The sequence below is a fragment of the Hesperophylax consimilis genome, chromosome 27 (genome assembly GCF_061612785.1).
Source record: "Hesperophylax consimilis isolate HC1 chromosome 27, BYU_Hcon_1.0, whole genome shotgun sequence".
In the NCBI taxonomy this organism is placed as follows: Eukaryota; Metazoa; Arthropoda; class Insecta; order Trichoptera; family Limnephilidae; genus Hesperophylax; species Hesperophylax consimilis.
The window spans coordinates 11396120-11420672 of NC_142862.1; the positions used below are offsets into that span (position 1 = coordinate 11396120).

The 24553-nt window shown below is 37.9% G+C and overlaps 1 protein-coding gene across 1 annotated transcript; it reads right to left on the reverse strand.

The window, feature by feature from the left end:
- Window positions 1-1281: 1281 nt before the first annotated feature.
- ND-49 (NADH dehydrogenase (ubiquinone) 49 kDa subunit) lies at window positions 1282-24019 on the reverse strand. The gene is made up of 10 exons (XM_089647981.1): window positions 23861-24019; window positions 13629-13741; window positions 10699-10808; window positions 8566-8767; window positions 6870-7057; window positions 5306-5469; window positions 4518-4637; window positions 3921-4050; window positions 2710-2855; window positions 1282-2053 (listed from the first exon to the last, which is right to left on the reverse strand). Exons 1-10 carry the CDS (start codon window positions 23953-23955, stop codon window positions 1924-1926), a joined length of 1398 nt encoding a protein of 465 aa, XP_089504107.1. The 5' UTR covers window positions 23956-24019; the 3' UTR covers window positions 1282-1923.
- Between the last annotated feature and the right edge of the window lie 534 nt (window positions 24020-24553).

A 24553-nucleotide genomic window follows, 5' to 3' on the forward strand; every position in this document is an offset into this window, starting at 1 on the left:
GGGTTTTATCGTAAGTAAACATTACAATAATGTGCACTCAACAACGAATCATAAAATGATAAGTCTTGTGATAAGATAGTGTTTTATTTATTCGTTTGTGATAGATATTTATGTAGGAAATTGTTGTCACTTACATTTTGAGGCAGTCAGCGTAGAAGTAGTAGGTATAATCCGCAAAAATCCCAAATGATGTTAGCAGAGTGGAAGATACTCTCAGTATCGCCTTGATGAAAGACCACTATCGAGAAAGCGGTCAGTCCCCTCAACTGTTCTTCTTTATCTATGGCCAGTCAGGGCTGGCATTATGCAGATGCAATTGGAGCAGTCCACTCCAGGTGCCGACTTGCCAAGGAGCCAAGGCGATATCTGATAATACCTAAGACAGCGCCCGTGACCGCCATACAAATCATCCAAATATTATTAATTACGGTGATCACGACCTTCCAGCCACGATTTTTTTGTTTACTTGTTTCGGCTATGAAACGTATTACTAGCAGAAAATAATGTGGTGGAACGAGACATCTACAGGCGTCAAAGTGAGTGAATGTTTTAATGAAAGAGAGAAACCGTGATACATGAATTAATACAGCTATCTCATTCTTCCAATGTTTTTAACTTGCCAAGGAACAACATGTATAAACAACAGTCAACTGAAAATATTAAATACAGATGGCATTAGTTCTGTTTACAACCCGCATACGTATTCCTCCAGCATGTTTAGAGTACTCAGTAGGAAATTTCTGTAGTACTTCCTCTCTCATAATTCACAGGATGGTCGTAAGCAATTTTGGTGTGAATTGGTTTTGACAAGGGATGTCAAAATTCTACTAGCGCCAGGTGCCTATACCTGTATCATCCCATTTCCCTCCGCACTTCCTTCAGCCTCAAAAAATAACCAAAATGTGGGGATGCCATAGTCTTACTGGCTCCCGGCAGTTAGGACTCTGTTGTGACAATACCTCCTACATCACTGGGAATGTGAATGACTACTAGGAGTGTGAATAAAGCAAGACTGAATTTTGTGGCACTTCGTCCTCTCCGCTATCCTTTTGAATAAATAACATGATGGATAGATAGGTACTGTTTAAATCCCTTGCAATTTTAATTTATTAAAAGAACCACGCCAGAGTTTAAATAACAGAAGAGTATGTATGAGACGATTCAGTGTGAACGAAACGAGGAGTGTACGCTAAGACCAAGTTGCGTGCCATCCACTCTGGCTACCACTACTACACTAGTTAGTTAATAAGTGAAATTAAAATAAATCAAATTACATAAATTATCATTTATTTTTTACTTATGCTATAAAATATTTACAAAAGAAAATATCTATAAGTCCAGCCAGACAGTACAAAGGTAAGTTTGTTGCCTATCAATGATAAATAATGATTTTCATTTTCAAAAATTGCATCAATAAAGAAAATAACAGATTCTACTTATAATGTAATAAATAATAGAGATTTTCTTCAGTATACATAAAAAAAAACACATATTTTATGAAAGCATTGATAATATTGAAACATCTCCATAAGTCTGATGATTAGGTTGGGTTAGTGTGATATTAAATCTCACTAATATATTTATATACATCGTTAAAGAACTGTTACAGCTTGACACGCTTATCTCTGCAGCAGACGGACTAACAAACAAACTAAACTATTTTTTAACCTTACCTGCACGGCTGCCGTACATGTGATCTATCGGCGACTATCGCTTTGCGCGGATATTGCATATTTGATCTGTGATCTTTCACTAAAGCATCGTAACATACATTGTGTCAAAACATGCCGTGTGATGGATAGATTGAGTTGTAAAGGTTAAAAACACAAAGATTTTTTTGTATCCAAAATATCTGCATAGATAAGTGTGTGGATCAGTGCGGGGCAGGGTCCGGCCGGTAAGCGGAGATTGCAGATTGCTACTTTATCGGTCGATCTCTCCAAATACGACGTCCAGGGTACCGATGATTGCTACTATGTCGGCCAACATCGAATTCTTGCCAATCTTCTCCAGGGCTGCGAGGTGGGCGAAGCCGGGCGCCTTGATCTTGCAGCTGCAAAGGAACAAGATAACATAAGAAACAAGGTAACATCGGAAACAAGATAACACAGGAAACAAGTTAATGTAAGAAACAAGGTAACACAGGAAACAAGATAAATTACGAAACAAGGATACGTAACCTCTCAATCGTCGGAGTAGGAAAATCATTAAAATACTGTCGAGCGAAAATTTGCAGAACTGCGCAAACATTCATGAAATAAACAGTAGAATCTACAGTGACATTAGCGCAAGCGATTCTGATTTTATCGTCCATGTGCGCAAGCGCCGAGCACGGTCTTATAAATTAACACACAGATGTGCTTGAAAAACAATCCACTGGTAAAAAAAGTAACATAGGAAACAAGATAACATAATAAGCGAGATAAGTCCAATGAGATAGATCAATTTCTCCTTGGTGAAAGACCATCATTCAGAATCGAAACATTGTGTGAAATGGCACTAATATGTACGCAGCCAGGTACTTCCTCTTTCGCATCTCCTTCTCCTCCTCACTACCTTCAGCCTCACAACATACCCCGATTGGGAATGCCATGGTTTCACCAGCTTCAAACGATTGGGAGCAGTTGGAACTCACATAATAAAAGCAAAGTTTCGATTCTGAAATTGAAATACCACTGACGATGGTATGTATGTGCGAACTGAACTAACCGGTAAGGCTTGCTGGATCCATCAGCCACCAGGTAAACGCCGAACTCTCCCTTGGGGGCCTCGATGGCAGTGTAAGTGGCTCCCGGGGGCACCTGATAGCCCTGAGTGAACAGCTTGAAGTGGTGGATCAGCGCCTCCATGGATTGCTGCAAGAATCAACCAACATACACAATCGTTAGCACACGCTTTGGGAAGATTCCAAGACAAAAGTGATAGTATTGACATGGTGAGAAAATATCCAACAGCCGTAGACAGTCCAAACCCCAAACGAATCAAGCAAATTACTAATTTATTTATTTATTTATTTATTTATTTATTTACGGACAAATTGTCCATTAACAACATATTAATTACACGAATAAGTTTTATAAACAGAGATGACAGTGAAAGGAGAGCATATATAAATGAGGAGCGAAGACAATAACAATGACAATAATAATATAAAAGTAAGAATGGGAGATAATAATAAGTCAAAGCATGAAAATAATATGGATAAAAACCCACCGGCCAGTAACATTAACAGTAAAAAACACTTAATTCTGTTTTTACATCATCTTACAGAAGGAAATCAGATGGAGCCAAGTCCAGACTGTACGGATGATTTCCATATTTTACTCTCGAAGAAATGGCTTGGGGCCCAGCACTTGATGACGATGAAGATCTTCAAAATGCTGAGACAGACTGGCTACATTCCCAGGCGGCCGAGTTTTATGCAGAAATAATTTGACAATTGGTGAAACGCTATGACAAGTGCTTGAATTTAAATGGCAACTATTTTGAAAGCTATAGATTTAAGAAACATGTAATAAAATGTGTTATTTTTACTATGCGGTTTTTTAATTTACAGGAACACAAATTTCTAATTTAAACCTTTTTGAACAACCCTCGTATCATTGATAAACAGGTTTTGAGATGTGCTGGCTGTAAGTGTCAATATTTCTACATCCAATAAAATATATGTGATAACATTCACTGTAAGCATTAAGTGTATGCTATAATATATATGATCAACCTTACATAACATCGTTTTTGATTAAAATCACCTCAAGGGTGATGAAATATTGTAAGTAATAGGGGTAAGTTTAGTTGCAAGCGGTAAGTGCAAGTGATAAATGTAAGTGGTAAGTGTTTTGGTATAAGAGGTAATTGTAAGCGGTAAGATTCCTAGTATTGCAGTATGATCAGCAAATCATCAGGTTTGTAAGCCCTACCTTCATCTCAACCCTGGTAGGGGGGCACAGCTTGGCATCGTCTGTCTTGATCTCACCGGGGGGCATCTGATTGAGGCACTGGTCGATGATCCTCAGCGACTGACGCATCTCTTCCACGCGGCACAGATATCTGTGAACAAACAAAAACAATTAGTGTCAAGTGATTTTTATGATACTTCTTTGGTTGTTGGCGTGTAGTTTTTAACCCCCACTCCATTTTCCCTGGTAAACACGGCTCCTCCACTCCAACCCGTCGGTGAACTTCTTCTGCTTTTCCTGCCTTCTACTGTCCCAGTGACAATGAGTTTCTTCAGGTTCCAGTTCTCAGTTTGGCAAGCAACGTGTCCAAAGTAGAAAACGCCGAAAGCAGACATTTAATAGATTGCGGATGTCTAGCTCTTCCAGAACGGATATATTAGTGCATCCAGCACCACATTTCGAGTGCGTCCATTAGCTTCGCTTTGCTGGCTGTAAGTGTTAATATTTCTACACCCGATAGAAATAAATATGATAATATGAAATAGCAAAACAGTTGCCGTAAGGGCTGACTTGTCGGTTATTAAAAAATACCATACACCCATCTTATTTTCGGCTCACCTGTCGTAGCAATCTCCATACGTGCCGATGGGGACGTCAAACTCCATGAGATGGTACGCATCGTAAGGTTGGGTCTTACGCAGATCCCACTTGATGCCGGATCCGCGCAACATCACACCACTGCAAAACAATTATTATATATCAGTGTTATTATTATTCTTCAAATATACAGTACATACATACATGTTCTTCATTCTTCTGTACTTTTCGTGTATGTATATTACTATATATATATGTATATTGTAATATGTATTATGGTATTTTTTTAAAAATATATTTGTACAGTATATTACATAACATAAAACACTTGGCTTGGAAACCTGGACACTAAGCCAAGAGATCAGATTGGTAGATACTTTCAGTATCGCCCCTGGTGAAATACCACCATTCAGAATGAAATGTTGCTTGAAATGGCTTTAGCCGTGTTTAGTGACCAGATCTGAAAATCCAGATACTTCCCAACCTTCCTCATTCCCATCTCCTTACCCTCCACCTTCAGCCTCATAATATAATTATAATTCAATTTAAGATAATAATAGTCGCACTGGCTTCGGGCTGTTGGGACTCTTTAACATTTACATAATGGTGCTGACAGATTACACTATGCACATCATGGCTTGGCCTATAGCAGCATATCGATGCTAGAACCATAATCCCTTCGGCACTGGCACATAGTCGGGAAACACACCAAACGTGCGCCCAACATTTGTACACGGTTGACAGCTGGTTCATCATCAGCACTTCCTCCATCTCACCCATGCGCTCGGCGAACTTGTAGGTAGACTCACCTGAAGCCGTAGTTGAGGGCGTCCTCGGCCGAGACGACGCCTACGTCCTTGGTCCTCTGCACCCACAGCCGGTTCACCGTCAGCACGTCCTCGACCTCGTCGAGGCGCTCAGCGAACCTGGACGAAAAGTCGTAAATATCGTCCATGAGACCCAGCGGCATGTCCTGCAACAACCAGATTGAGATAACATCATGTTGAGTAGGAAATATTTTAATCAAGCACTAACTAACCATCGCGCTGTTTCTTCGGGGGTTAGGCAGCGAGAGTAGATCGTCACATAACCCTGACTTATTTTATACATTAACTCCACACAGGAGACCCTGAAGGAAATAATTTCATAATAATTTCGTCTTTTGGGGATGCTGCATGGAGGGTATTTTTGAGGAAAGAAAGGAGTGAACTAGGGTCTTGAAGAGATCGATGTTGTAGGAGGGAGGAAACACAGAAGCCGGCAAATCATTACACAGCAGAACTATTGAACTCAAGAATTAGTTGTAGAAAAGATTAGTTCCTCGGAGCATCTTCCATTTAAATACCGGTAGAACAAGGACAACATTCCCTCCTGACTTCTTTGCTCTAATGAATGCAATCTGTTTGTTAAGAGGAAAATCTATCAAACAGACCGCCCGTTTCTGCACATAGTCGAGAGTTTTTTTTCAGGTATTTTGGGTCTCCAGACCAGAGGTGGCTGCCAAATTCAACAGTGGGGTGCACTTGCAATTTTCACAGGGTTAGCAGTTGTGTACTATTGAAGTATCTGCGAGCCCTATACAGTATGCCTAGCTTCTGAGAGGTTAACTTATCACTGGCTTCGATGGAGCCTCAGTGGTATAGCTGGCCACTTAGAGTTACACCAGGCATATCAATTGAAGACTTGTTGGGAAGATTGTAGATGTCTTGACACTCACTCCATGCTTTATTCGCATTCATACATCGTCTCAAACAAACTGGAAATGCCATCAGAGTAGAAGATGACGGCCGGCATAGTCCAGTGGTAACGCATTGGACTACCATTCCGAAGGTCGCGGGTTCGAACCCGGCGTGCGCAAATAAATTTTATTTGATTAATTTGTGTTATTTCACAATTAATTAATTAAAATAATATATAGTATATTTGCGGCACGTTCCAGAGTGGAAGATACTACCAGTATCGCCCTGGTGTAAGACCACCATTCAGAATTGAAACGTTGCTCCAAATGGCTTTAGCCGTGTTTAGTGACTAGATCTGAATAGCCAGGTACTTCCCCGCCTTCCTCTTTCCCTTCCCCACTTACCTTCAGCCTCACAACATCCCCCAATTGGGGATGCCATAGTCTCACTGGCTCCAGACGGGAGCAGTTGGGACTCTTGTGAGGTATTCACTATAAAAAAAAAAAAAAAAAAAGATACTCTCGGTATTGTCTTCCCGGTATGCCTTTAGCCATGTTTGATGACGAGATCTGAATAGCCAGCTTCCCCGTCTATGTCTTCCTCTTCCTCATCTCCTTCCCTTCCCAACTATCCTCAGCCTCACAATATTCAATTGGGGAAGCCGTAGACATTTTTAAGATGCGTGACAACTTACGAGTGAAACTCCCCCCGGCCGAATGTACGCGGCGTGCATGCGCGCGCCGGACACACGCTCGTAGAACTCCATCATCTTCTCGCGCTCCTCAAACAGCCAGAAGAAGGGGGTCATGGCTCCGATGTCGAGGGCGTGCGTACCCACGGCCATCAGGTGGTTCAGCAAACGGGTGATTTCCGCAAACAGAGCTGAAAAGTAACGGAACAAACATTAGAACAAGTCCAGAGTAGATTATCTACACACAAGAATCGCATGCGTTCTGTTGCTGTTTAATGTTGAATCTGCAAGATTGCCATCTACTTCCCTCTTTCACTCTGTTCCCTTGTAGAGTCTACTGACATCAAACAAGAAGAAAGAAGACAACTATATTAATTTGTTATTGTGGTTACATTGCAATCATTTAAAATGAGTCCCTAGAAACATTGTCATGCTCGAGATTATGCATGCTATCGCTAATCAAATCTCGTATTACAGATTCGTATCGTAACTGTCAATTGTCGTCGATTAATGAATATTAAGCGTATTTCGTTAATATTACATCTAAAAGGGATCGAAATGACAATCTAATCTCCTTCAACGGAAACAATCTTCCCAACGAGACTTCCTTTGATATAACCGTTTGGTGTAACCCTAAGTGACCAGCTCAGGCACGGAGGCTTCATAGAAGCCAGAGTCAAGTTCGCCTCTCAGAAGCTGGGCGTACTGTGCAGGGCCCGCAGATACTTTAAAAGTACACAACTGTTAACCCTGTACAAATCGCAAGTGCGCCCCACTGTTGAATTTGGCGGCCACCTCTGGTCTGGAGCCCCAAAATACCAGAAAAAACACCCTTGACTCTGTGCAGAAACAGAGAGCATAGGTGTTAGGTGGGAATGTCCTTGTTCTACCGATACTTCAATGACAGATGCTCGGAGGAACCAACATCATTGATCCCTTCGGCACTGGTGCATAGTTGGGAAACACACCAAACGTGAGCCCACCATTTGTACACGATTGACATTTGTCACATGAAAACGGGTTGTTTCTACATTCGTGAGTTCAACATCTCGGCTGTGGAGCTATTTGCCGTGTTCCCTCCCTCCTACAGCATGAGTTTATTTAAGACCCATATTCACTCCTTCCTCTCCTCAAAAACACTCCCACACAGCGACCCCAAAGATGACATAACCCTTAGTGAAATTATTTTTCTCAAAGGCCTCCTGTGTGGAGTTGTGGAAAAAAAAAAGTTGCATAATGTAAAAAGACATTCTCAACACTTGAAAAAGTGACACGATCAGCAGAAATTTTATATGTGGCGAAACACCGATACATTCCTTTATCACCATTGGGCGTCAAGAGATGCGATTTAAATGGCAGCCCCAGATAATTCAATGGAAAACTAGAGTTACTTTAAAAAATCACTATGGTACAATTGAATATTTTCACATAAACATCAAAGGGTATTTAGAAATTAGTGTTACTTTCTAAAATGGGACGTGTTATTTTTTAACACTTCTTTTAAAATGACAAAGAAGCCATTTGTTAACTATAAAATATTTTTTTATTTTAGAAAAAAAAATGTTTAAAGAAAAGAATTACATATGCCATTTGAGAATAACCTCACACAATATGAACATAATAACTTTTATTCCAAAATCGATGCTACTAGGTGTTGCTACAGAAGCAAAAACTTATCAGTTTCATAATGTGGACTCACTCCTGATATACTTGGCCCTGATGGGCACATCGATGTTAAGCAGCTTCTCGACAGCCAGGCTGTAGCACTGCTCGTTGCACATCATGGACACGTAGTCGAGGCGGTCGAAGTACGGCAGTGCCTGTGTGTACGTCTTGTACTCGATAAGTTTCTCCGTGCCGCGGTGCAGTAGGCCAATATGCGGGTCTGCACTGCGAACGGTCTGGAACATAATAACAATAACTTGGCATTAAAGACAAATTTTAGAAAACTGTGCAAGAAAATTCCTCGAGCTCTGGTGCTGTACATTTAGAATTGTCATTTTTAAATTGGATAAAAATGAACAGTTTACTTTAAATAAAATAAATAACTTTCTACACACCACAAAACCAATGGTTTCTTCGTCAGGCTAAACTTATATGAAATTATTAAAAATTATTTTACAAGCAATAATTATTCGCCTGAAACACTCATCCACATTGAAAAATCTCCTGATAAAAGATACATGACGCCAACGGGACTCGAACCCGTGTCCCTTCGATTTCCGGTCGACAGCTCTGACCACTGAGCTATGGCGGCTTATCTCTTACCCGCGAAATTATTCAATATATACTAGTGTTTCATTCAACAATTACTGCTTGTTACATTTTTTCACCTGAAAACAACCAACTTTATTTTATATGAGAAAGGCATTGTAAGTGCTAACTCTCTCACTAGATGGCGTCGAGACAAATTGTCTACATTTTTAGGTGAAATACTTGAACTTGTCAAATATTAATTTTTTTTTTTTTTTCGGGGTCGAGTCCCGTTGGCGTCATGTTTCTTTTATCAGGAGATTTTTCAATGTGGATGAGTGTTTCAGGCGAATAATTATTGCTTGTAAAATAATTGTTACCCTTTGTGCTATGCATAAAAAACCTTGTCTTAAAACATTAGTTTACCAAAAAAAAATATAATAATAAATATGAAATTATTATTCAACCATTGGTTTTGAAGCATGTCGATTCTTTTGATTAAATAGTGGTGTATACAAAGCTATTTATTTTATGTAGACGCCATAAAATGTATAGATCACATTTATTACTTAACCTTTCAAGCCTCGGAAAGACATTACAAGCCACAAACATCTTATTTTATTAAAGCCTTAAAAAACAGATCTGATCGATATGTTTATGATCCATAACCTTTTTTTTCTATATTCGTTCATTCGTCATTGGAAAGGGAAATAATTATTCTTCTCAGTTTGTCTCAAATATTTATACTCGATTCCATTGATAAAATCCTAAAAATTGTCAAAGTATTCCAGTATTACAAATTGGCGGGATTTTTTGACAGTTGAAAGGTAAAATATTATTTATGTTTTTTAATTGAAAAAATGAAGTGACAGTTTTCTTACTAATTCCCTGCATAAAACGAATGGGTTTTCTAAATTTCAAAATTATGGACTTTTCGAGTCAAAATGTTTCGGTAAGTATTTTTGTTAACATTTTCTTGTTTGGTATTAAAATTTTATTATTTAGAAATATCGATGTTTATTTCAAATGCAAACAGTTTAGAGAGAGAGTTTATATTATTTAGTTTCTAAAATAGTATTTGTTTTTATGACATACAAAGAAATAAATAGGACATTTAAAATACTTTGGAAGCATTCTGAAATTCCATGAGAAATTCATTCCATTTCAACGTCGTTGGGACTTGTAGGTAAAAATATTTAGAAGCCCGAAGGGTTAAATAGATCATTTTATTCATAGTACATATATCGACATATTCATAGGTAAAATATTATGTATGTATTAGTGCTGAAAACAAGGAAAACATTGACCACACATAAAACCTTGATACATTCATTGCAACCGGTAGAACGCCGGCTACTATAGCAACTCTAAAGGCTGGGCCCCATATGGTCGGAGGCTGCTGAAGTCGCCCAAGACAGGGACACTTAGAGACATGAAAAGGACTAAAGATAACGGACAACATAACTCAGGCCGTAGGCTCTTTGCGCTTTCTCCCATATTTTATCTTACTCCTTCAACAATCGTCAAGTTTCTAAGGCTCGATCTTGTGTTCTGATGACCGTTGTAATTGCATCATCTCGGAAGCAGAGGTCACCCACAGATGAGACTTGCTGGTGATTGAATAGAAAGTGAGACTAACCTCCCCATCAAGCTCCAAGACCAGCCGAAGCACTCCGTGAGCAGCGGGGTGCTGCGGTCCAAAGTTCAGGAACATGTTCTTGATCTCCCTTTCCACAGGGGCCAACTTGCCTGGAAACAACAATTATTATTATTAGGTAGGCAGCATTCTGCTGATGCACTTATATCTAATTTCACTATATGTTAGTAATCGAGTTAATTTAAATATAACTTTGTTTTAAACCACTTTATTACATTTATAGACGTCGACCGGTTTCGGTTGAACTCAACCTTCATCAGGACAGTACAAATATAAACTAAAATATAATACAGAGGAAGATTATTAGGTAAACAATAAAGAAAGAGAAAGTATATAAATGTGAGGGAGAGAGCATCAGGGCAGCGGAGTAGGTAGTGGGGTCGGGGAGGGGTGGGGATTACCCAGGGAGAAAGGAAACATCTTTAAAATAGGGCTTTTAGTGAGTTCTATCTGTTTGTTTAAAATTGGGTAATTATTTTTATTTTTACTTGCTTTTGAGATTTCCAATGATTCTAGATTATTGAGACGTATTCCTATTTTATTTTTATGTAGTATTTGAACTCCTGTCGTTCTATTAAATGTATGATTAGTGTTAATTAGGTGTTCGGCGAATTCTGAAAAACCGGTATTTTTTAAACACCTGACATGTTCTTTTACTCGAATATTTACATTACGCGCGGTTTTACCAATATATATTGCCGGGCAATCGTTGCAATTAAGTGACGTTGCAATTAAAGTCAAAATCTACATTTACGGACACCGTAATCCATAACACCTCCAACCACCCTATCTCACATAAACATTCCTCCTTTCACAGCATGATCCACCGGCTAGTCACCATCCCATTATCTAATAATAATTTTTCTAACGAACTCCTTACAATAAAACAAATAGCTAATAACAACGGTTATCACTCTGATCTTATTGATAAAATCCTTTCAAAAAAACTTCGCCGAATCGCAACAAATAAATTTCTATATAATGCTCTACCAACTATTAATAATAATAATTTAACTACCCAATGGCGTAGAATTTTGTTCATAAGTAAATTCTCTTCCCTTTGCACATCTAAACTTCCATCAGAAATTAGGCCGGCCTTCTATACTAATAATAACTTAGCCAAATTTTTAAATAATTGTAAAGATAAAGAAGATACGTTTAGCCACTCTGGGATCTACAAACTTAATTGCAACGATTGCCCGGCAATATATATTGGTAAAACCGCGCGTAATGTAAATATTCGAGTAAAAGAACATGTCAGGTGTTTAAAAAATACCGGTTTTTCAGAATTCGCCGAACACCTAATTAACACTAATCATACATTTAATAGAACGACAGGAGTTCAAATACTACATAAAAATAAAATAGGAATACGTCTCAATAATCTAGAATCATTGGAAATCTCAAAAGCAAGTAAAAATAAAAATAATTACCCAATTTTAAACAAACAGATAGAACTCACTAAAAGCCCTATTTTAAAGATGTTTCCTTTCTCCCTGGGTAATCCCCACCCCTCCCCGACCCCACTACCTACTCCGCTGCCCTGATGCTCTCTCCCTCACATTTATATACTTTCTCTTTCTTTATTGTTTACCTAATAATCTTCCTCTGTATTATATTTTAGTTTATATTTGTACTGTCCTGATGAAGGTTGAGTTCAACCGAAACCGGTCGACGTCTATAAATGTAATAAAGTGGTTTAAAACAAAGTTATTCTTTAATTTGTGTAATAATGTCAAGCCACAAAGTGTTTGCTTCCTTCGATAATTTAATTTAAATATTTTAAATTATTCTATCCTCCCTAAATAAGAATCTGTTGTAACAAGAAGTTGTCTCACAACTCTTTAAATAAAAACTCCAGGGTCAACCTAGATTATAAAGGAGCTTGGACAGCCATTAGCCCAGTGTCTCAGCAGTAAGCAGGCCAGGCCAGTACTCGCATCAATCTATGTCTATCCCTGCATTATCGACAGCTCTACCGTTACTCTAAAACTACTATCTAGGACAGGAGTCAGCAGAATGCGGCCTTTGCATAAGTTTGCGTCTCTCCGGACATCAACTCCAACATCCCCTCCACTCAACCAGCTTTATGAAATGGAACCGCCAAACGAACTTTGACTCGAACAGCATCAGTGTTGACAAGTCGACTCTTTTAAAGCTAGATTTCTTCAGACATTCTAGCTCTTTATTTTTCTAACTTATTCACGTAAAACGCTAATATAAAAGTTATTTGTTGAAATCTTTGTTCTTACCATAGAAATTCTCCCACCCGCACACCATCCCCAGGATGCAAAAATATTAAACCAGTTTCTTTTTTCGCTGAAATTCCCTTCCACCTCCCCCCATTAAATGGTTCTCTGATACATTTTTATCCCATTTTCTTGACAAACTTGGCTTTTCTCACTTGCAAATCTGCCGATCCCAGATCTAGGATATTTAAAAGAGCATTGATGTTTATTTGTAGCATGGATGACATGTTATGGAAGTTTGTTCCAGGCTTCCACTACTCTATTTGCAAGAAAGTGTTTCCCGGAATTGTATGCAAATGGCATTTGGTATGTGGTAAGTCTTTCATCATTGCACAAGCAACATTTTCCGCCTTTTACTATGGTAGGAGGAATTCAAATATAGTCAGACTATTCGTAACCTCGGAATGTTTTTATTTTCTTTTTTAAGTTCGATCAACAAATCTAGACAATATCTGAAACCTACAGTTAAAATTATTTTTTAAATGCTGTCCATAAAAAGTCAAGAGAATATAATACATATTTTTTTTAATGTTACACCTCAGAACAGTGTGCTTGCCTGTTCGGTGTGAACACAGGGGAACCATATCACCACCCAGCTGGGCAGCACTGTGAGGGTGGTCAAGGAAGGGGCTGCAAAAGGGGATTTGCTGAGGCAGAACTTACCATTGAAGGGCATAGCCATCATGGCTTTCGTGGCCTCCGTATTCACCATCAGCGGGCCTTTGGACGCTGCAAAGAACTCAGGGTCTGGAAACCAGGAAGCGCTCCTCTTGGAGCTAGAACCACAAATAAACATGATGTAGGGCACTGTGGAACTATTGTTAAGTGCAGCTTGACAATAAACTTTCCATTACTATGGGATTTTACTGGTTCCATGATAACTCCTCAAAATGACAATTCAACACACCTTTAAAAGGTGATATAAAGTCATTAAAAGTGATGAAACAAAAAGTAGGTTAAACAGTTACATATGTAACCTATTGAACCTAGTTTTTGTTTCATCACTTTTCATAACTTTATAACACGTTTTATAGGTGTGTTGAATTGTCATTTTGACGACTTATCCGGTCACCGATTTTACTAAATTTAAATGTGAGGTTACACTCCCATACTTATTTTTATTTATATTACACATATTATATATTTATTATAATTTAGTGGAAAATTATTAAAGAATTACAATTTGTTAAAGAAATTATAAAATAGAGCACATGCAAAAGTATAGTAAAAGCTAACATTAATATTTACTTATGAGGTATGTTATTATAGCCTTGCAGTTGAACACATATCACTCCATCCTAATATTGTTGTTGCAATTAAAAATTATTTTCGATCGAGTAGTTCTAGTTGGTATGTTGAAGGTGATTAGACTCAGTAAATCAGGACTGTCTATAATTCCATCAACAATTTTAAAAATAAAAGTCAAGTCGGAAACAAGTCTTATATCTGTTTTGATTCTTTCAAGTGGTTATATAGTGATGCAACAGAGCTCTGCTTCCGCTTCCGCTTCTGCAGAAGTTCCGCAAGTTTTTCACTTCCGTTTCCGTTTCTGGTTCCGCAAACTTTATAACAGAACTCTAAACGGAGAATACAGCGAGGAGCGCGGAGGCGGGGGGCGCGGGGACGACTGGACAGGGGGCGGGACACAAACGATACAAACGTGTCGCAACGAGTTCGTTTGTTTATAGTTTATGTATTTTGGAAACACTGGGTTTATTTATGATTCTGCATTCTGCGCATCACCGCACCTCGTGACAGTCATGACGTTTAGCGTAAGCGCGTAAATCTTCTGTTATTCTACTCTACTTATTAATGTTGTGTTTAGTGCAATCATGAAACAGACTCAAAGTTGAAAAAGAAGACAAATTACTTTTTATAAAATATAATTTACCACTGTTTAATTTCGAGTACTAAAAGTACAAAATACAAATTTAATTAAACAAATCTTAAAAAATAAAATTGTGCTTTTTCTTCATAGTATTAACACTTCCGCTTCTGCTTCCGCTTCCGCTAAGATTTACTTTTGACATCTGTTTCCGTTTCTGCTTCCGTTAAGACACTTCCGTTGCATCACTAGTTATAATTTACGGTTCCTATAGGTAGACAGAGTTTATCCATATAAATAAAAATGTTAATGTTCGTTTATTCAAAATCATAAATCTAGGAAAGTTATTCACCGATTGCTTTGAAACTTTGACACAACGTTGCATTCGAATATGCATGTGTATAAACAATTGAAATTTTGAAAAACAGCGCCATCTATTGGACATAAAAGCAACATGCGCTATTGTTACTCTATCTGCACAGACAGGCTGAGCCACAGCAACGCGTGGCGGGGTACAGCTAGTAGTTAATATATCTTAGAAATGTATGCTGAATATTTTCAATGGAATCAGAGTGGATTTTAAAATGAAAAAGGGGTATCAATTCTCCAATCAAGGCCGCTCGCAATCACCGTCGAAAGTACATACATTGGTCAACTATTCTTATTCTTGAGTCTCGTCGAAGGTACATACTTACATACGTCAAACGACAATAGTCATTTCACTCGAACAACGAGTGGGTCCAACAACTCATTGTTCGAGGGAATGACTTTGTTGAGAATCGAGGCCCAGATCAAAGAATTACATTCTACTTGACTTCGAACCAAAGAAGAATCCTATAAGATTTTAAGCAACCAATAATAAGCAACCAAGCGCGTTGTCTCAGTAACCTATCTTCTCTTTTAATTCATCTAAGATTTAACCTTAATCCGATCGCGCCTTCTTTGATTTCAAATGATAAACTTTTATTAACACACTTCGGCCGGGAAAGGTAGTTCTACCCGTTCGGTCGATTGATGCTTAAGGCCGGGAAGGGTAGTTCTACCTTTTGCGCCGCCCTCATTTCAATGGCAGAAAAGACGAAATTATTCAATGTTTTTACATGAATATTATATACCAATCTCTTTGTAAAGGTCCCAACTATATGTACATAATTATCGAATCGTAATGCAAGTTTTTTTTTTTTTTTTTTTTTTTATATTTACTCCACACAGGAGGCCCTGAAGAAAATAATTTCCCTCGGGGCCTATGTCATCTTTGGGGATGCTGTGTGGAGTCTTTTTTAAAATTTATTTTCGTGCCTTTCGTTTACATCGGTATTTCAAAAAAAGGATAGTGTATCTTCCAGAATGCGACTATTACATATTGCTCAGTAAAATTTAACCTTCTGGCCAGTTCTCACAATTCGTATTTTTAAAGATAGTGTAGCTTCCCACATTTGCAGATTCGACCCTACAATAAAACAATTCATTGGCCTGGTATTTTTATAAACATATTGCCTTGTTTGTATCATTTATGATTTAAGAATTGGTGACATTTTACTGCAAGCGGCGGCAGTTTTCAAATAGAGCTGTTCGCCTTCGATTTTATGATGACCCTAGTTAAACCATTATGCCTAAAAATATTTGCCAATACCTTTCCCACCCCTGTCCCATAGTAATAAAAACCCCAAATAAAGTTTCATCTTCCTCAAAATAATTCCTTTAAAATATTTCTATTGTTTAAGTCACGTTTGTATCATTAAGAATAGCTAAGTGCATTTTATTTTATGTTAAGAATGTTGTTTGCCAACGAGCGGGAGGAACATCTTATTTTTGTAATATGTCCTTCAAGAATTTAGTTTAAATACAGATACCTCCCAGAAAAAGGGCAGTATTCATATAACTGGTAGGTACAGACGTACCTACGCTGTCAGTCGTGAGATAATCACTAGGTTTATGTAAACCTAGGTAAAACTGAAGAATAGAGGAAACTAGACCTTTATTTCTTTCAGTTTAAGTTTTAGCAGAGGAAAATAAGATCCTCTGCAATTATATTGTGAATTAATAAATTTATATGTCAAGAAGAAGAAGTGTTTTCCTGCATTCCATCTGACGGCGTGTTCTCGTACCACGATAGCAGAAACATATGGTCCTTCGAGCCGGATCGGGAACAGCAGCATCATGGAAGCGGGACAACACTCAAAGACGTCATCTGTCTGCGGCAGCAAGGCGGGAACCAGCAGCAGCTGGACGGAGGCTCAAATAAAAGCTTCAGAAACTAAGGTGCACATCACGAGACAAAAGGCCCGCCTACTTACGGAGATGGCTGAAGCAAAGATGGCTGCAGCAATGTCAATATTGGATGCAGAGGAGCAACATGCGGCGCTCGTTTTAGAAGCCGCATCAAGGACTTCGCAACGGACTCTCGAAGATAGAGTCAATGACTGGGTGGACCAGTCACATCACAGTTCATCATCAGAACTTGGAAATCACGATGAACAGCCTCTTCGAGATCAAATGGAGCAGCAACAGGAACTGCTCCATGATGGGCGGTTATCACTACAACCGCCCACAAGAACTGCACAGCAACAGCCCTTGGCAGGGCAGACTCTCCCGTCGCAAATGGAGCCTCGGGTAGAGCAGGCTCTTCCGCTGCACTTGGGACAGCGGTTGGAGCAGCAGCAGCAGGGCGGGCGGTACGAGCTACTCCCACCCAGAGGAACATCGCATCAGCAGCCCTTAGTAGGGCAATCTCTTCAGCTGCAGTCGACGCAGCATCAGCAGCCAAGCAGTAGCTACTGGGAGCTGCCTACATCAGAGCAGCCATTCAACTTAGCAGAGCAACGCGACGGGCAACAGTGGCCAGAGTCGCAGGGCCGATTCCAGGGACCAACACCTGCTATAACTGAAGACCGTCTCGCGGAATCAATTGGTAAGGCAATGTCTTTATATAATACCAGGCCCAAAGTCAATGATCTTCCCACGTTTAACGGCAATCCAATTGAATGGATTGCGTTCAAATCAATATACCATCATACCACAGACTTCTTAAAAGTATCTGACAGCGAAAATTTATATAGATTACAAAAAGCGTTAAAAGGAGAGGCGCATGACGCGGTTTCTTCCCTTCTATTGTCTCCTTGCAATGTCAAGGAAATAATAAATACGTTAGAAAATATTTTTGGCAACACGGATCACATCATACAAAAAACTATTGGTGAGATCCGAAATTTAAGTAAATTAGATGAGAATACCAGTTCAGACGCCATAATTCGATTTTCTTGTAAAGTAAAAAATTTAATTTCTATGTTAAAATCATTTAAAAATATCGGACATTTGCACAATCCAGATTTGTTATCGACATTAATCGGTAAACTACCTAGTACACTACGAACGTTGTGGCTTACAGACAAAGATAGGCGGAACACAACACAGCCAATACTCTGCTATTTATCACTTTGGCTGGAAGAAATCGTAATTAATTCACGTGACTCAGGAATAAGTTTTAATTCTAAAATCAGTAATGAAACTAAATTCGCTTCCAATAACCATTTCAAGCAGTATAGTAATAATTATCATCCACGGCAAGCTAATCAACATCAAAATAAACAAAATTTTAATAGGCCTTATGCATCCAAAAATAATCATTTCGAACGTTCGTACGATACGTCAAAAAAATTCCTTTATCACACCACTAATAATGGAAAACCACCGTGCTGTGTTTGCAAAGGAGAACACCAGATTTGGCAATGTGAGAAATTTAAAAATGTCCCAATAACGCAAAGATGGGAAATTGCTAAATATAATAATGTTTGTTATAAGTGCTTAGGGTACGGACATTCCCGTTTTAATTGTAAAGTAAATTTAAAATCACCAAACAAAAAATTTCATGATTTATTGGTTAATCACAATCGGGTGGAAACCGATGAAGTTGTCACAAACACGTGGGAAAGTAATCAAGTACTTTTAAAAATTATTCCGATTACGGTATACGGGCCACTCGGAAGCCGAGATATTCATGCGCTATTAGACGATGGGTCAACCGTCACATTGTTAGACCAAGAAGTAGCCAAACAAATCGGTTTGTCTGGACCAGTTAGTGACCTCTCATTGCATGGAGTCAATGAAATGAGCTCCAACAACGCGGATTCTATGTCAATAAATGTAAAAATAAAAGGTAAAAACGAAGTAGAATCGTACATAGCTAGTGCTCGAACCGTTCGGGATTTAAAGATACCAGCTCAAATGGCGCTATCTAATTCTTACATTTCGAGTAATAAACTCTTAAAGAATGCTCCTCGCTTTGAAAGGAATGTAAAACCCCAAATGTTAATTGGGCAAAACAACTGGGAATTAATTATTTCCAGAAAAATAGTTCAGGGAGATAAACATAAGGTATCATTATCTTATACAAAGCTTGGTTGGGTCGCGCTCGGCCGTATTTCAAAGAAAACGGGAAATAGTATAGAATTCAATTTTCATGTTCAGGAAAACGAAAATAGCGAATTGCATGAAATTATCAAAGAGAGTTTTAAAATAGACGAGATGGGAGTAGTGAGCCCGAAAATATGCAAAGATAATATAGCAGATGAGGCTACCAGAGATACTAGGATGACAGATTTAGGATTAGAGGGGCGATGGTTTTCTGGTCCCGAATTCCTAAAATCACCTCCAGAAGTATGGCCGCAAGAGAATTTGGCTAAACAGTGTGATAGCATAAACAAAGAACTATTAGAGTTAAAACCATCGGCTATCTTACTCGCCACATCGGCGGCATGTTTCATAGACTTAAATAAATTCTCCAAATATTCAAGATTATTAAGAGCTACAGCGTACGTTTTTAAATTCATCAACAAATGTAGAGGCAAACAAGCAGAAAATAATTCTCTTACTGCTGATGACTTAACTTCAGCAGAACATTTTCTTATAAAAGAGTCTCAGAAAAGAACGTTTCATAGAGAAATTATAATTTTATCCAAAAACGAAAGATTGCCAAAAGATAGTAGATTAAGACAATTAAGTGCGTATTTAGATGTAAATGGAATAATACGCATACAGGGTAGGATTGCGGCGATTGAAGACGTACAATTAAGTACAGTCTTCCCGATAATTCTCGACAATAAAGATAAGTTAGCTCAATTATTAATTACACAGTTTCACGAGATGTCTAGCCACGGTGGAGTTGAACACGTCTTAAATTCAATAAGACAAAAGTATTGGATACTTAATGCGCGTCAGTCTATTAGAAAAATTAAATATATATGTCAAACTTGCAAAAATAAGAGAGCCCAACCACAGGCACCTCTAATGGGATGTTTACCTATGGAAAGGTTACAACATCATATACGTCCTTTTACACACACAGGCATGGATTACTTTGGTCCCATGAAAGTAACAATAGGGCGCAGAAATGAAAAACGGTACGGTGTTTTGTTTACATGTTTATCAACAAGAGCCGTGCATATTGAAATCGCGGATTCCCTGACTACGGATTCCGCCATACTAGCAATCAGACGTTTTATTGCTAGGCGCGGTTACCCGCTAACTATTTGGAGTGATAATGGAACAAACCTTAGAGGTGCTGATAAGGTATTATCAGAATCATTATCATCTCTAAACCAGGACAAATTAAATAACGAAATGTCGGCAAGGAAAATAAATTGGAAATTTAATCCGCCAGGATCTCCTCACCACGGAGGCTCCTGGGAAAGTCTAATAAAATCAATTAAAACTACGTTTTACGCCATATTACGCGAGCAAGCACCACGCCCGGACACTTTGCACACATTGCTGTTAGAAGCAGAAAATATAGTTAATAGTAGACCACTCACACACGTTTCTCTCGATAGCAAGGATTTCGAAAGTCTAACACCAAATCATTTCCTGTTAGGTTATAAATATGACACCCCAATCGTAGGGGTCTTTGATCACGGCGATTTATGCCTAAAAAAGCAATGGCGTATTGCACAATTTTTTGCCGACCAATTTTGGTCACGATGGGTAAAAGAATATTTACCTACACTGGTAAAACGTTCTAAATGGCATGACGTGATACCACCTATAAAGGTAGGCGACGTAGTTATCCTATGTGACAACACGTTGCCCCGGAATACCTGGCCAAAGGGTATGGTAGTAAAAGTATACCCCGGAGCCGATGGACAAGTTCGCGTTGTAGATATTCAAACAAATCACGGTACGTTTCGCAGACCGGCTACTAAAGTAGCAGTATTGAAGATACAACCATCGCATTCTTTTTATCCGCTAGGTGAAATGAATTCACGGGGGGAGGTGAATGCGAAATTACCTACTACAACCATTTAGTCATAAGATATACATTTTTACGGGATTTCTAGTTTTAAGACATTACCTACTACACGATATTTAGTCATAAGATATACATTTTACGGGATTTCTAGTTTTAAGACATTACCTACTACACGATTTTTAGTCATAAGATTTACATATTCCACGGAATTTTTAGTTTTAAGAGTAGCATAAATATTTTTATTTTAGTAATTTTAATAAATTTAACTGGTAATTTTTGTAGACAAGCAGTAGGTACCTAATAAAGATAACAGTCGCATTCTTTGCCTATTTTGTGAAGTATCTTCACGGGAGGAGGTATGTATCTTCCAGAATGCGACTATTACATATTGCTCAGTAAAATTTAACCTTCTGGCCAGTTCTCACAATTCGTATTTTTAAAGATAGTGTAGCTTCCCACATTTGCAGATTCGACCCTACAATAAAACAATTCATTGGCCTGGTATTTTTATAAACATATTGCCTTGTTTGTATCATTTATGATTTAAGAATTGGTGACATTTTACTGCAAGCGGCGGCAGTTTTCAAATAGAGCTGTTCGCCTTCGATTTTATGATGACCCTAGTTAAACCATTATGCCTAAAAATATTTGCCAATACCTTTCCCACCCCTGTCCCATAGTAATAAAAACCCCAAATAAAGTTTCATCTTCCTCAAAATAATTCCTTTAAAATATTTCTATTGTTTAAGTCACGTTTGTATCATTAAGAATAGCTAAGTGCATTTTATTTTATGTTAAGAATGTTGTTTGCCAACGAGCGGGAGGAACATCTTATTTTTGTAATATGTCCTTCAAGAATTTAGTTTAAATACAGATACCTCCCAGAAAAAGGGCAGTATTCATATAACTGGTAGGTACAGACGTACCTACGCTGTCAGTCGTGAGATAATCACTAGGTTTATGTAAACCTAGGTAAAACTGAAGAATAGAGGAAACTAGACCTTTATTTCTTTCAGTTTAAGTTTTAGCAGAGGAAAATAAGATCCTCTGCAATTATATTGTGAATTAATAAATTTATATGTCAAGAAGAAGAAGTGTTTTCCTGCATTCCATCTGACGGCGTGTTCTCGTACCACGATAGCAGAAACAGATAGTATACTATTTGTTAGTGAAATAATTCAATTCCTGGAATAAGGGTTTTTATGACCGTGAAACCCGATTCGAATCTCTTTCTCCGTTCCGCACCCATTTAACTTCTACGTGCAAGAGAGCGAGAGATGTCGGGCGTATTTAAAGAAACAGGTATGAGCAAATACCGATAGGCGGACCGTAATAAACATAATACGAGGTTAATTGAGTTGCATTTCAAATAATATTTGATTTTCATTTACTTTTATAGCGGCCGAAAAATGCTAATAACAAATCGTAGACTGGTAGCAGATAACCTGCAAGTCGCAAACTCCAAACACATACTGAGGCACCACAACGTGACGAACGACTTAGAAATCTTCCCCGAAATCAATTAAATTTAAACATTCATGTAACCAAAAAAAATCTGCGAGAAAAAAAATATATATTATGGGTAACGCAACGAGAGTTGGCTGCAATAAAAAAGCTTTGCATCGAGATATATTTGTGCATCGGTATACGCTTCCACCGGGGAGAAACAGCCCTTTGCCTTGTTTACACCTACTTATTGTCACTAGCGGAAAAGGGACAGCAAGGGTTTATGAACACTGAGTTAATATTCTAAGAGCACGTCATTGTTTATTACGCATTTGAATTCAGTCCTGAAGATAAACTATTTATTTTAATAACAATGAAATAGAACAATATTCGGCATCAAAATTCATTTTATATCATTAACTGCTTCAACATTCTTTGGCTTCCAACTATGAAACACAGTGTGTGTATGTTATACATCTGTGTGAGAGTACTGTAAAGAAGTCAACTAAAGTTGATAGCCATATACTGCAGCTAAATACAATTGGTAAATATCCAGAGACATGCCTCATCCTTAATAAAAACAAAATATTTAAAAAAAAAAAAACACTTCATATCAGTGCAATGAGGAACAACGCTTTCAGTCCACGGAGAAGAAAAAAAATGCACATCCATATTTGACAAATTTTTCGTGTTCACTTTGAGGCCATTTTCCTTACGATTTGACATAATATTATGACAGTGGGTTTCTTTCTTATTTTTAATAAAACCCTATTTTGTAAAATAGCTGCTAAGTTTGAAAAAAAAAGCAAAACAGCTTTGGAATCTATATTAAAGGTTTTTTTTAATAATTTGTGCGAATTGGATAAGGTGCGCCTCTGAATATTTAACAACCTATTTTGCAAGGTACATAAAACAAATAACATTCATAGTACCCAAATCGTGAGCACAATTTCCTTTTGTCAACAATATAGTGCAATGTTACATGTTTAAAATTAATGACATCTAGTCTGTGGAGTGAGTAGATCATGATTACGGCCTGAAGACATCATATTGCATACATAAAAGTGGATAGATCAGTACATAACAGTTATAACACAGACATCTTCAATTTGCTGTCAAAATTAATACTACAAAATTTTAGTTCAAAAGGATATAAACCAGTGTTTGAATCATTTCGCCATACGTTTTTTGGGAAATATACTGCCGAAACTTCTTCGCCATGATCATAATAAATTACATTGCATGTCAAAATTGTCTGAAAACTGAATTCCAGAGACGTCAAAATCTAACCTTAAATAAATTACATAATCCGATTATAGAAGTCTTGAAAATTTTACATATTACTTACAAAACAACTTTTTAGAAACATGAAAAGCTTACTTGACATTGTTAACCGCCGGGAGGTTCTTCAAAAGAACTGTTCCCTGGGGAACATTGGCAGATTTTCTTAGAATAGTACCGAGCAGACCCGCCATGTTGGACAAATTTCAGCCAATTTCAGGGAAGAAGTTTGACAATTTTCATAATAATATCAAGCGTGAAGTTCGTGCACTCCCAACGTCAAATTTGTTTTTAATTTTTTAAGGCTATAAAAACTATCATTCGCACATTCCGGTGTCATGTAACTTCGACCATGTTCGGAAAAAATATAATATGTCGTCATTTTTGACGAACCTTAACTTTGATAGTAATAATATTATGACTATTTCAACAATCCTAGATACATCATTCGTCATTTACTCCTGGACGCACTGATCCCAGGATTCCTACCGTATTATTCCTCTCGTACATTTTACCTTACTAAAACTTCCTCTCTATATCACTGCCATATAAAAACGCCTAATAGAAATATAGTGTAGAAATATAATTTTGAAACCAATTAAACTTTTAGTGTGATTTTTTTTGGGGTATTATGCCGTGTTGCGCTACCTCCTTCCAACTTTCACAACATATCTCAATAAATTGGTGGCTGTCTTTGTGCCACAGTCAAAACAGTAGAAACACCCAAGCAGTAGAAACTCTTCAAATTCTGCAATTTAAATGAAAACAAAATATTTAAAAGAATTACAAAAA

Coding starts and splice junctions, on each gene's coding strand:
- ND-49 (XM_089647981.1), bottom strand. CDS start 23,955: ATGGCGGGTCTGCTCGGTACTATTCTAAGAAAATCTGCCAATGTTCCC. Junction 4,638..5,305: donor GCCCTCAACTACGGCTTCAG/GTGAGTCTACCT, acceptor ATTGTTTTGCAG/TGGTGTGATGTTGCGCGGAT. Junction 2,054..2,709: donor GGATCCAGCAAGCCTTACCG/GTTAGTTCAGTT, acceptor GTTCCTTTGCAG/CTGCAAGATCAAGGCGCCCG.